This window comes from Leptopilina boulardi, unplaced genomic scaffold (genome assembly GCF_019393585.1).
Source record: "Leptopilina boulardi isolate dan_hultmark-lab unplaced genomic scaffold, ZJU_Lbou_2.1 LbouV2_221, whole genome shotgun sequence".
NCBI classification, from domain to species: Eukaryota; Metazoa; Arthropoda; class Insecta; order Hymenoptera; family Figitidae; genus Leptopilina; species Leptopilina boulardi.
Window position 1 is genome coordinate 789186 of NW_026137776.1, and position 11301 is coordinate 800486.

At 26.7% G+C, this 11301-nt stretch overlaps 1 protein-coding gene across 12 annotated transcripts; it reads left to right on the forward strand.

The window, feature by feature from the left end:
• The first annotated feature begins 318 nt into the window (after nucleotides 1–318).
• Nucleotides 319–10723, forward strand: LOC127279634 (uncharacterized). Of its 12 annotated transcripts, XR_007842660.1 has the most exons (9): nucleotides 2746–2809; nucleotides 6513–6674; nucleotides 6775–6992; nucleotides 7127–7270; nucleotides 7504–7626; nucleotides 8295–8414; nucleotides 8611–8670; nucleotides 8928–9261; nucleotides 10575–10723. XR_007842660.1 is itself a non-coding variant. In XM_051302108.1 (8 exons), coding segments are annotated over exons 3-8 (726 nt in total). In that variant the 5' UTR covers nucleotides 1548–1588; nucleotides 2479–2609; nucleotides 6530–6673; the 3' UTR covers nucleotides 8731–8749. The 12 variants fall into 12 exon arrangements, 11 of the variants coding, with proteins under 11 accessions (XP_051158061.1, XP_051158062.1, XP_051158063.1 ...); XM_051302108.1 differs by lacking the exons at nucleotides 2746–2809; nucleotides 8928–9261; nucleotides 10575–10723 and adding exons at nucleotides 1548–1588; nucleotides 2479–2609 and having other exon boundaries at nucleotides 6530–6674; nucleotides 8611–8749; XM_051302109.1 differs by lacking the exons at nucleotides 2746–2809; nucleotides 8928–9261; nucleotides 10575–10723 and adding exons at nucleotides 1563–1588; nucleotides 2496–2609 and having other exon boundaries at nucleotides 6530–6674; nucleotides 8611–8749.
• The last annotated feature ends 578 nt before the right edge of the window (nucleotides 10724–11301 follow it).

The following is an 11301-nucleotide window of genomic DNA, read 5'->3' on the forward strand; positions in this document are numbered from 1 at the left end:
CATTTCTTGAAATTTTTAACCCGAAATAATTTTTTTTTTAGAGAAATTAAACAAATTTTTTAATTTATAATTTAAATTTACAAAAAATATTTTATTAATTTTCTCTGCACGGAAAAAAAGATATTTACCTGGAACAGCGAAAGTTTTCACTAGCAAAGCAAAATTTCTAATTGTTTCAGTTAAATCTTTTCCTATTTTAGTGAAATTTTTCGCTGTTCCATATGAAAATTTTTTTCCATGTATTTTTTGAAGTAATGTGAATTTTATTTTTTAGAACTAAATTTCAGTTTTGTCAAATATGGATATTTTCGAAGATGATGCAAAAACGGAAAAAGGTTCGTATATATTTTTTCTAAAACATTTTGTTTATTCAATTTAAAATTACTAATTCTCCTTATTTTTCCATAAGTTCCTTCAGATGAAAATGAAAAGTTAGTCTTTTGCCCACATGGCCTTAATAAAATTTAAATTAACCAAAATTTATACTCAACATAATTTCTAAGTAATCACATTTTTATTTAACAAAATATTTTTTCAACATAATTTCCATTTAGCACACTTTTTATTCAAAAGAATTCTTCTTAATACGAAGTTTTATTTATCAGAATTCTTATTAAATAGAATTTCGTCTGAGTTGAATTTTTAAATGCCAGAATTTCCATTAAACCAAATCTTCATTTGTCCGAATTTTTTTATTAACACAAAATGCCATTTAATAGAAATCTTGAAACACAGAATTTTCATTTATCCTACATTGCAAATATGGTCGAATAATCAAATAGCAGAAATATTTCGGCGTCAATTTTAAAATTGACAAATCAGAAACTGTAAAGAAAATTGTGATTGGTCAACTTTAAAATTGGCGCCGAAATATTTCTGCTATTTGATTATTCGACCATATTTGCAATGTAGGATAAATGAAAATTCAGTGTTTTAAGATTTCTATTAAATGACATTTTGTGTTAATAAAAATTCGGACAAATAAAGATTTGGTTTAATGGAAATTCTGGCATTTAAAAATTCAACTCAGACGAAATTCTGTTTAATAAGAATTCTGATAAATGAAAATTCGTGTTAAGAGGAATTCTTTTGAATAAAAAGTATGCTAAATGGAAATTATATTGAGAAAATATTTTGTTAAATAAAAATTTTATTACTTAGAAATTCTGTTAAAATATGAACTCAGTATTTTACGAAATAAGTGGTAGTAAACTTAACATTGTGTCACCAAAAATTGTCGTAAATGTTACACAATATTTAACAACTCACTTATAGATAGCAGAATCTTTTGCTGTGAAAAAAAATTATTTTCTTGTTTTACAAGTACAACTATATAAGTATATTTATATTTTATAATTATAATTTTAATTTAAAAAGTAAATATTAATTTATAGTGTTTTCGTATGATAAAAATATATGGCTTAACTTGTTTAACGAATTATGAAGCAATTATATTTTATAGTATTAGATATTTATAATTCTTTATAGATAAGTTCATACATAAAAAGGAATACGTAGATTTGAAAATTTTAGTTATGTAGGGAAGACCGGGGCTGAAAGTGCCGATTTTGAGAAAACTAAATAAAATGTTAGTAAAATGAGAATTTTTTGTTTTAATCTATAGTCTATCTATTTTTAAATTTAATGTAGTTTTTAAATCCATTATTATTTTTTGATAATTTTGAACAGTTTTTTTTGTAAAAAATGATTTTGTGCAGCGAGGCAACACGGCACGTTGAACTTCGCGCTGGGGAGAGTTGTGCCGACGCCGGGGTTGGTTGTGCCGCTCAGATTTTTTAGTTGTTTCAGTTGAAGCAAATAATTTTACGCGTAAGAAATAAAATAATTATTGACAATATATGATTTACTATTATTTATTAATCATTTGTTATAAACTTTAAAAGGATTTTAGGAACAATCTTAAGATTTCTAGATTTTAGTAAGTACAAATAAACATTTTCTGACTTATATTCTATAAATGCATATAGTTAGTCAGTCACTTAAAACATAGTTTTCGTAATAAGTATTTTTATTATAAACATTCAAAAGATTTTTCCAACAATCGTAACATTTATAGATTTTTGTAAATAAATAAACATTTCTGACTTAAATTTTACAATTACATAATTAGTCAGTATTTTAAAATATTTTTTGAAATAATTATTTGTATCGTTAATTAATTGTAAAAACTCTACTTTTTGATTAATAAATAATTTTTAAGACATGAATTACAATTGACACACATATAACTGACCCTTTTTTTACCCTTAACACATTTTAAATGTGCTCAGTTTTTGCAAACGATGCATTAAATACACTTTTCTCTTGATTTAGTGTTGAAATATCTGTTCGAACAAACGAGGCAATAGTAGATTATGGTTATGTAGCGATTGACAGCGGCACAACCAGCCCCAAACGAAAGGCACAATTAACCTCGTTGCGTCAACGCTCACTTTTTATCAAATATTAAAAAAGTAGATAAATAAAATGTTAAGATCAATACACCATTGAATCCCTCGATAAATTAGGATCATTTCAAAAAAAATACGTATCGATATCTTTAAAAATGCAAAAAATAGACCAAAAAGTGTAAACATGAAAACTTGCACGTAAGTGACGCATAAGTAAAACAATACTTCACTCACTTCCACTTTTCAAAAAAAAAAAAATTTGTTTTTGAGATATTCCTATCGGCACAACTTTACCCTCGGCACTTTCAGTCCCGGTCTCCCTTACTTTATTATTCTCTTAAACATATGAAGCTTTCATTTTCTTTCACTTTTTTGATTATTATTTATATTTTTTACAAGTAAGTATAGCCATTTAATTTAAAATCGAATTCTTAAAATAAAAAATTATTATATGTGATAAAATTTCTAAACTAATCTTCAATATATATCCCTAATAACACAAGATATCTTGGGATACATTGGTAATATCCCGCAGATATCCTAGGGATGTCCTATGGATATCAAAAGGATCTCTTAAGGATATCCAAAAAATCTTCTGGATATCTCTATAGACTTTCATAAATGTCCTCCAGATATCCCATAGATATCGTCAGGATATCCCACAGATATCGTCAGGATATCCCACAGATATTTTCAGGATATTCTCAGTATATCTTCTGGATGTCAAGAAGATATTCTCAGGATACTGTTTTTAAAGTCATTGTGAGACTACGAGTGAGAATATTCTGTGAATTAAATTTTATATAAATAAAATAACATGGACGTAAGAAGTAAATGGACCCAGCACAAAGTTGCGGGGTGGGGACTCATGTAGGTAAGAGGAGAACTGTTCAGTGCGCATGAATTGGTGGAAATTCTGTGATTGGTCGAACATTGCGTCGTGTATAGCAGACGATGCAAAATGGAAATCGACTATTGTTTGTTGACAATGTGTCTAGCGGTTTTAATTATGCATTCTATTATAATCTTAGAATAAGTAAAACATGGTAAAAAAATATGAAAAATGCATTATTAAAACGTGTGAAAATTCTCGGACTATTAAAACAAATGGAAATAAGAAAAATGTGACATATCACAGGTAAGTATTTATCTCGTGTTTCTCTGTTTGTTCACGGTACAGGTTATGTTTTTAACAATTTTTATGTGACATTTTTTAATTATTAATTTCATTATTTATAGAAATAGTTGATCATATTTCTTTTAAATGTATCTATTCATAATTTATTTTTATTAATTTTTTTATAATTCATTTTGTATTATTAATAACATTATTATATCGTGTTATATTTTATTTATTGCATATTGTTTTGTATTTGGAAAATATCTGTTTCATATTAAATATTTACAGAAAAATGTTATTAATTAATTTAATGGACACTTTTTTGAAAAACATATTTTTTTAGATTGAAATTTACGGATTTTATTACAAGTTACTTTTTATAATTATGTTATTCGTTTTAAATTACGCGCGCCGGCGCAAGCGTACTAAACGGCCAATCAACGTACTTCCACCAATGCCTCACCCTTCACCGAAGATCGGTTTTACCCCCCTTGTCTATCAAACATACAACGTGCTGGGTCCATTTACTTCTTACGTCCATGAAAATAAAATACAACTTGTTTTTCGAAAAAGTTGTTTAATTTGAAAAATAATTAACTACTTTTTTTTTATTCGTGATTCATTCCCTTATTCATATGCTTAATATTGTCAGAAAATAAATTGGCTTTAAACAATACAAATTCTTCCCCGCAAATAACGAATAACTATTAATATTAATTATACATTAAATTCATGAGTTTATTTAAAAACTTTGAAAAATGCGTTTCAAATCTTCAGTTAAAATAAATTAGAAGCTCATAAGATTTTTGTTTTTATTATATTATCATTCATTATATTAGCTTAACAATTTTAACCTTTAAAAATATATGTTGAGATATTAAATATCCCGTGAATATCCTAAGAATATCCCACGGACATCCTGAGGATATCCCATGGATATCCCTGGATATCCAATAGATATTATGTGGATGTCCTGTTGATGTCCCACAGACCGGCGGTTTGGATATCCTAGGGATATCCCAAGATATCCTGGGGACCATTCTAGGATATCGACCATTGATATGGATATCGTAGGGATATCCTTTTGTTATGAGGGATTACAGAATCTTAACTTATATGAGTGTAAATAATTTTACAATCATTAATTCGTCGATTGAGGGCAGAAGCACGCCAATTCAGGCGAATGTTGAGAAACATGACAATCTAAAAAATATTAGGGAAACCTGCCATTCCAGTGAAGATTTCAAAAACATGCCATCTCAGATGTCAAATTTTTGTTGATTGTTTTAGGTTGGTAACACTTTCTTGAGAATGTTATGTTATAGTTAACAAATTTTTAAAGTGTAATTATTAATAATAAAATTATTAAAGGTTCTACCGACTTAACCATCAATATTCAACAAAATATTAATTATTTTGACTCATCAATTTTTCGTTTACAGTGTTACCAACCTAAAACAATCAACAAAAATTTGACATCTGAGATGGCATGTTTTTGAAATCTTCACTGGAATGGCAGGTTTCCCTAATATTTTTTAGATTGTCATGTTTCTTAACATTCGCCTGAATTGGCGTGTTTCTGCCCTCAATCGGCGAATTGATTAACTTAGGTAATTATGATATATATCATAAATATTTTTGCTTTTAGAGAAATAATTATTTTAAATTCTTCATTTCTTCATAAATCATTTAATTCGTTCATAATTAGGGTCAGTTGGGGTAAATGGGGACAATAGGTTTTGGAGCTTACTTTACAATTTTAAAATTAAGTTCAACGTCAATATTTTAATCTCAGATCACCTGCAAGAGGTTTTGAGTATTGACAATCTTTTATCTTGACAATTGTCAGCAAGATAAAAAAAGTTATCGCTCAATGCATAAAAACTTGAAAATCAAATTCAAACTGTTTCAGTATTTTGTCTTATATTTCAAAGAAAACAGACTTAAAAATCATACCAAATTTTTTTCTTCTTCCTTATGACTTCCATAACAAAAATTCACTTGAATTTTAGATTTTTGTTAATTTGGTCAATAATAACAAGCTGTCCCCATTTACCCTGAGTTTTCAAAATTTTGGGGTAGATGGGGACAGCTTGTTATTATTAAGCAAATTGACAAAAATCAAAAATTCAAGTGAATTTCTGTTATGGAAGTCATAAGGAAGAAGAAAAAAATTTGGTATGATTTTTAAGTCTGTTTTCTTTGAAATGTAAGACAAAATACTGAAACAATTTGAATTTGATTTTCAAGTTTTTATGCATTGAGCGATAACTTTTTTTATCTTGTTGCCAATTGTCAAGATAAAAGCTTATCAATACTCAAAACCTCTTACAGGTGATCTGAGGTTAAAATATTGACGTTGATCTTAATTTAAAAACTGTAAATTAAACTCCAAAACCACTTGTCTAAATTTACCCTCTGTCTCCATTTACCCCAACTGACCCTAATTCGTATTTTATTACTTTTATTTATTTTTTAGATCAAAAAATAAAATTTTTTATAAACAAAAAGTTTATTGTCAGGAAAATTTATTGCAAACTATTCTTACTTTAATATTAATTTAATATTTAAAAATAATTTACAACATTACAACATATATTTCCATTAAATTTTCTTAAATTACCACATAAAATTCCATAAATTACCCTATAAATTTCTAAAATTTTCTTTTATATATATTATAAATTACCTTAGATATTTCATAAATTACCATAAATTACCCTATAAATTTCAATAAATTTTCAAAATTAGTTTTCAAGTTTTTCTTTTATATATTATAAATTACCGCATAAATTTCATAAATTACCACGTAAATTTTCTGCAATAGTTTTTGAATCTTGAATTTTGTTTGTATTATAATTATAAATTACCTCAAAATTTCATAAATTACCAAATAAATTTTCTGTATTATAGTTTTTTTTAATCTTGAATTTTGTTTGTATTATTATTTTAAAACAAAGATTTGTATTCTATTGGATTAGGTTATGTTGCATTCTAGCAGAATGAACTCGCGCCATTGACGGGGCTAGGTGAAATCGCTAGGCTAGACTGCCATCACGAATCCAGTGGTGGCGCTAGCTATAGCTAGACTTCCACGATTAATTTCCACACGGCATCACACGCAAATTTTTTTAGCGAAAAAAGTAAGTAATATCTTAAAATTCTTTTTAAAAATCGAAAAAAATTGTTATTGCTATTATTATTATTAGAAAAATGTTTAACAAACCTGTTTCTCTTTTATAGTGACTGATCAACAGGACTCAAAAAAACGGTTACCCAAAATCACATCACGCCAACAAGAAAATATGGTGCAATGGTTCGAATACTTTCCAATTTTGTTAGAAAAAAATTTTTCTTCTGATTTTGACAGAGAGCAATTTCATCTCAAATGGAGTCAATTGACTACATTATTAAATATGTTGAATCCATTAGGTGCGCGAGAGGAAAGCAAATGGCAAAAGGTAAAATATTATTTAATATAGTATTATTTGTATATTTTGTTGTAACAAAAATAAAATAAATTTTTTTAATTTTACAAATTTCATAATTACTATTCATGTTATTATTATTGTTCTTTATACAAATTATTAATTAGGCTTTATATTCATGGGTTGCAAAAATCAAAGAGAAAAACGCGAAACAAACTTCGCTGAATGATTTAGAAGACAGATTGTCTCTACTTTTAGTGATGTCAGAGTCGAAAAAAGAAAAAAAAGATGTCGGGAATAATTTACCAAGTGTAAGTTAACAATTAAGATAGTAGTTAAATTTAAAATTCTTTTTTTAAACAAATATTAAGTATATTTATTTATTAAATTATAATTTATTTACTTCAATGCTGCTAATTCTTCCTAAATTTTTATAAATTTCAATTTTAATTAAGATTTTTGTTAAATTATTTATCTTCTCGGAATTTAAGAAAATCATCCTAATTCTTAAAATTGTTTATTAACTTCTTTCTTTTTCCTGCAGTTTCTCAAAAAAGATGAATGTAAACCATTGCAGTTTCCTAATAATCCACCTACTTCTGTACCATCAGAAAATGAGATCGATGATGAATTTGAAAAGTATATGCCACAATTAAAAGGAGCAAAGGTTATTTAATTAAATATTAATTCAAAATTTAAATTATTCTGACAGATTTTTAACATGATTTTTTTATTATCAAATTTTTGATATTTTATTTAAGGAAGTTCTCTCGCAAACAGAAATGACGAAGAGTTAATTATCAAACTTGATAAACTGATAGATAATGGTTTAAAGAAGATGTAGTTAAATTTTTAGAGGTCTAGGTGGATTTTGACAAAAGATATAAATAATTTTCTCTTTTCACATTTAACACGGGTTCTTATGGGAAATTGAATTTTTTGGTCTTGTAGGTTAGGTATAGAAAAAGCGCGAAATTTGAAAGTAATATAAGTAGTATATACATATAATAGTATATTCTTCAAAGATTCATAATAATGAATAATAATTTGAATTTGCTTATAAAAAATTAAGATTTTTAAAATAATAAATTATTGTTATTATTGTTTAACGAAAATAAATCAAACAATAGCAGGCGACACGAAACGGAACGGGGGAAGTATAATCCAACGTTGCCAAGCGTTGAGCTAGTACTACGTGATACAAATGAAAACTTAAATGGGCATTGATTTGACTGACGTTGGAGGGAGAGAACTTCCTTAAATTTCTTCTATCATAAAATTAATATTAAATAAACAAATTTTAATCGCCTTTCTACATTAATTAAATTTTTACAGAGCACTTGCAGTGATTCAACACCAACTGCTAAAAGAACCAAAAAAATTGGTGAAAATATTCAAATGCAAAAATTATTGGCGTCATCGTCATCATTGGCATCAACGTCAGCATCATCCTCAGTATGCATATACATATTTGTATAATATTATAACATAAAATACATTTTTTAATATTATTTTTTATCATATTTCATATGTAAATGTTCAATTCTTTTTTTAATATTGCTTTTCATTTCTCGAATCGACCCTAGTTTAACCGACTTTTTGAACAATTATACTATAACAATTATTGTATAAAATATTCCTATTTTTATAGAATAAAAATCGAGATCACGAAATTGACGAATTGAGGATGATGCAACACGAGACTTTGCAGGTGTTAAAAGAAATCTCGGCAATTTTAAATAAACTTTTAATAAAACTTATTCACAAATAAAAATAAGTTTATAATTATAGTTTCTTATCTTCTTTTTATTAATTTTGTTTTTAATATTTATTTATTTTATTTTATGTATACATTTTTGACTTTTTTACATATGCTAAACCCCTATTTTTGACTTTTTTTAATTAAACCCCTTCTTCTTTACAAAAACTGTAAATATTTATTTCTTATCACTTATATTAATTATGTAGGCAGTCATAGTCAGGCAGCAGGAGTAGATTCTTTGGCGGAAAATATCAATAACTGTTACTTGGGAAATTCACCAAAACCTGATCGCGAAACCAAAGTCCATCAGGCTGATGACAAGGTTAACATAGGAAACGACATTTACATCACAAGACAGGAAGACGTAAATTTAAATCGATATACTGACAGACCCAAAAAAATGACTACGACACTACTGACGTACATACTAGGACAGGACAGGCTGTAATGTATGTCACTATCAGGAAAAGGCGAGCATGAAGCTCATCATCTTTAAATTGTTGCCACAGGAATACAATTAGAGGCACATCATTGAAGAAGGTGTTAAAATTTTTTGTATTTTCATCAGCTTTTAAGAAATGCATTGAACATTTATTTTTATCCAACGCCGTAATAGATATTTTCATAAAAAGACGTTCAATTGAATTTTTTTAAAAAGTGCTTTCACTCATTCAAACCTTCGTATTTTTAGTCTTAGTGGTGGCACACTAATGGGATAGTGAAATTTTTTTGACAAAATATGTCTGTTAGATATATCCATAGTAGCTGAAGTGATATTTTACACGCCGCAAAAATAAAAACGTTAAGAATATAAACTTTTTCAAGAAATTCAAATGAAATTTAAGCATTTTTTCACTTTTTAACGAGGCGCATGATTTTTCCCAAAAATTAAAAAGTTGGAAATTTTAATTGATCGAATTACTTTAAGTCGATATTTTATTTGGTCGAAATTCTAAAAGAACGACAGTTATGAAAGTCGACATTTTATTTAGTCGATATTTTATTTGATCGAAATTCTAAATGATCGATATTTAACCCTCGGAGCACATACTGGGTCACACAGACCCTGTCATTAATTTCAATGAAGTGTAATTTGAAAAGTCGGCAATACAACACGAACCTAAGGCCATATAGTGGTAACTAACTAATAAGGAATAATAAGTAACATGATAATCCAAAGAAAATAATAAAATACTAGTAAATATGTTATTAAAAAAGTATAGTTTTAAAAAGTTGTGTCGAAAATCACATTTTTATCGTCTTAAAAGTGTCGAGCTTTTAAAATATCGACCAAATTAAATTTCGATAGATATAAAATTCGATGCTTCTAAATTTCTATCATTTAGAATATCGACCACTTTAAATGTCGTTCATTTAGAATATTTACCAAACAAAATATCTAACTAATAAAATTTCGACCACTTTAAATGTCGATCATTTAGAATTTCGACCAAATAAAATATCGTCTAAATAAAATGTCGACCACTTTAAATATCGAACATTTAGATTTTCGATCAAATAAAATATCGACTAAATAAAATGTCGACCTTCATAAATGTCGGTTATTTAGAATTTCGACCGAATAAAAAATCGACTGAATAAAATGTCGACCTTCATAAATGTCTATCATTTAGAATTTCGATAAAATAAAATATTGACTTAATAAAATATCGGCCACTTTAAATATCGATCATTTAGAATTTCGAATAAATAAAATATCAACCGAATAAAATATTGAGGATTTTAAATATCGATCATTTAGAATTTAGTTCAAATAAAATATCAACTTCAATACTTAACATGCCTATGATCTCTTCGCGTTTTCTTTATGCTGACTTAATTTTTCTTTATAGACTTGTGAATGGTATGAGTAATTGTCCTGCTCTACTTTCAATGGTTAATTTGTCAGTTCCTGGAAGGTCCAGGAGATACAATTTTCTTTTTTCTGTTACTTATCACAGAAGTAATTATGGTAATAATGCCTTGATTACTAGGCTTAGTAGAGAGGCAAATTTAGTTGCAAATGATATTGATTTTTTTGATGACAGGTATTCCAGATTCACCTTATTATTGCGTAGATTAATATTGAATCATATTAATAATGTTCCTACCTAGCTATAAATTAATTAGCTTAATATTACTAAATTGTAAACATACTTAGTTTTAAGAGTACCTATGTACGAAAGGGCTGGTCCCGTTAATTAAATAAATAAATAAACTTAATGTAATTCGATCAATTAAATTTTCGACCTTTTTAATTTTTGGGAAAAATCATGCGCCTCTTTTTAACTTATAAAACTAATTGTCAAATAAATATTTTGTTCTAATACTGTACATAAATGTTCCTTTGTATATAATTTAGCAAAAAAAAAAAAAAATGATACCCAAAGTTTTAATTTAAAATAATTCAGATTTTTAAGTGTTCGATTCAAGAATCACAAAAGTTAAAAATTTCGTGGATTTGCCCATATATTCAATAATACATTTTTTTATGTTTTAATAAAATATATTTCATTTAAATATAACTTTTGTTTGATTTAAAATTAGTAGATTCTTGATATGCAGTTAAATATTAAATGA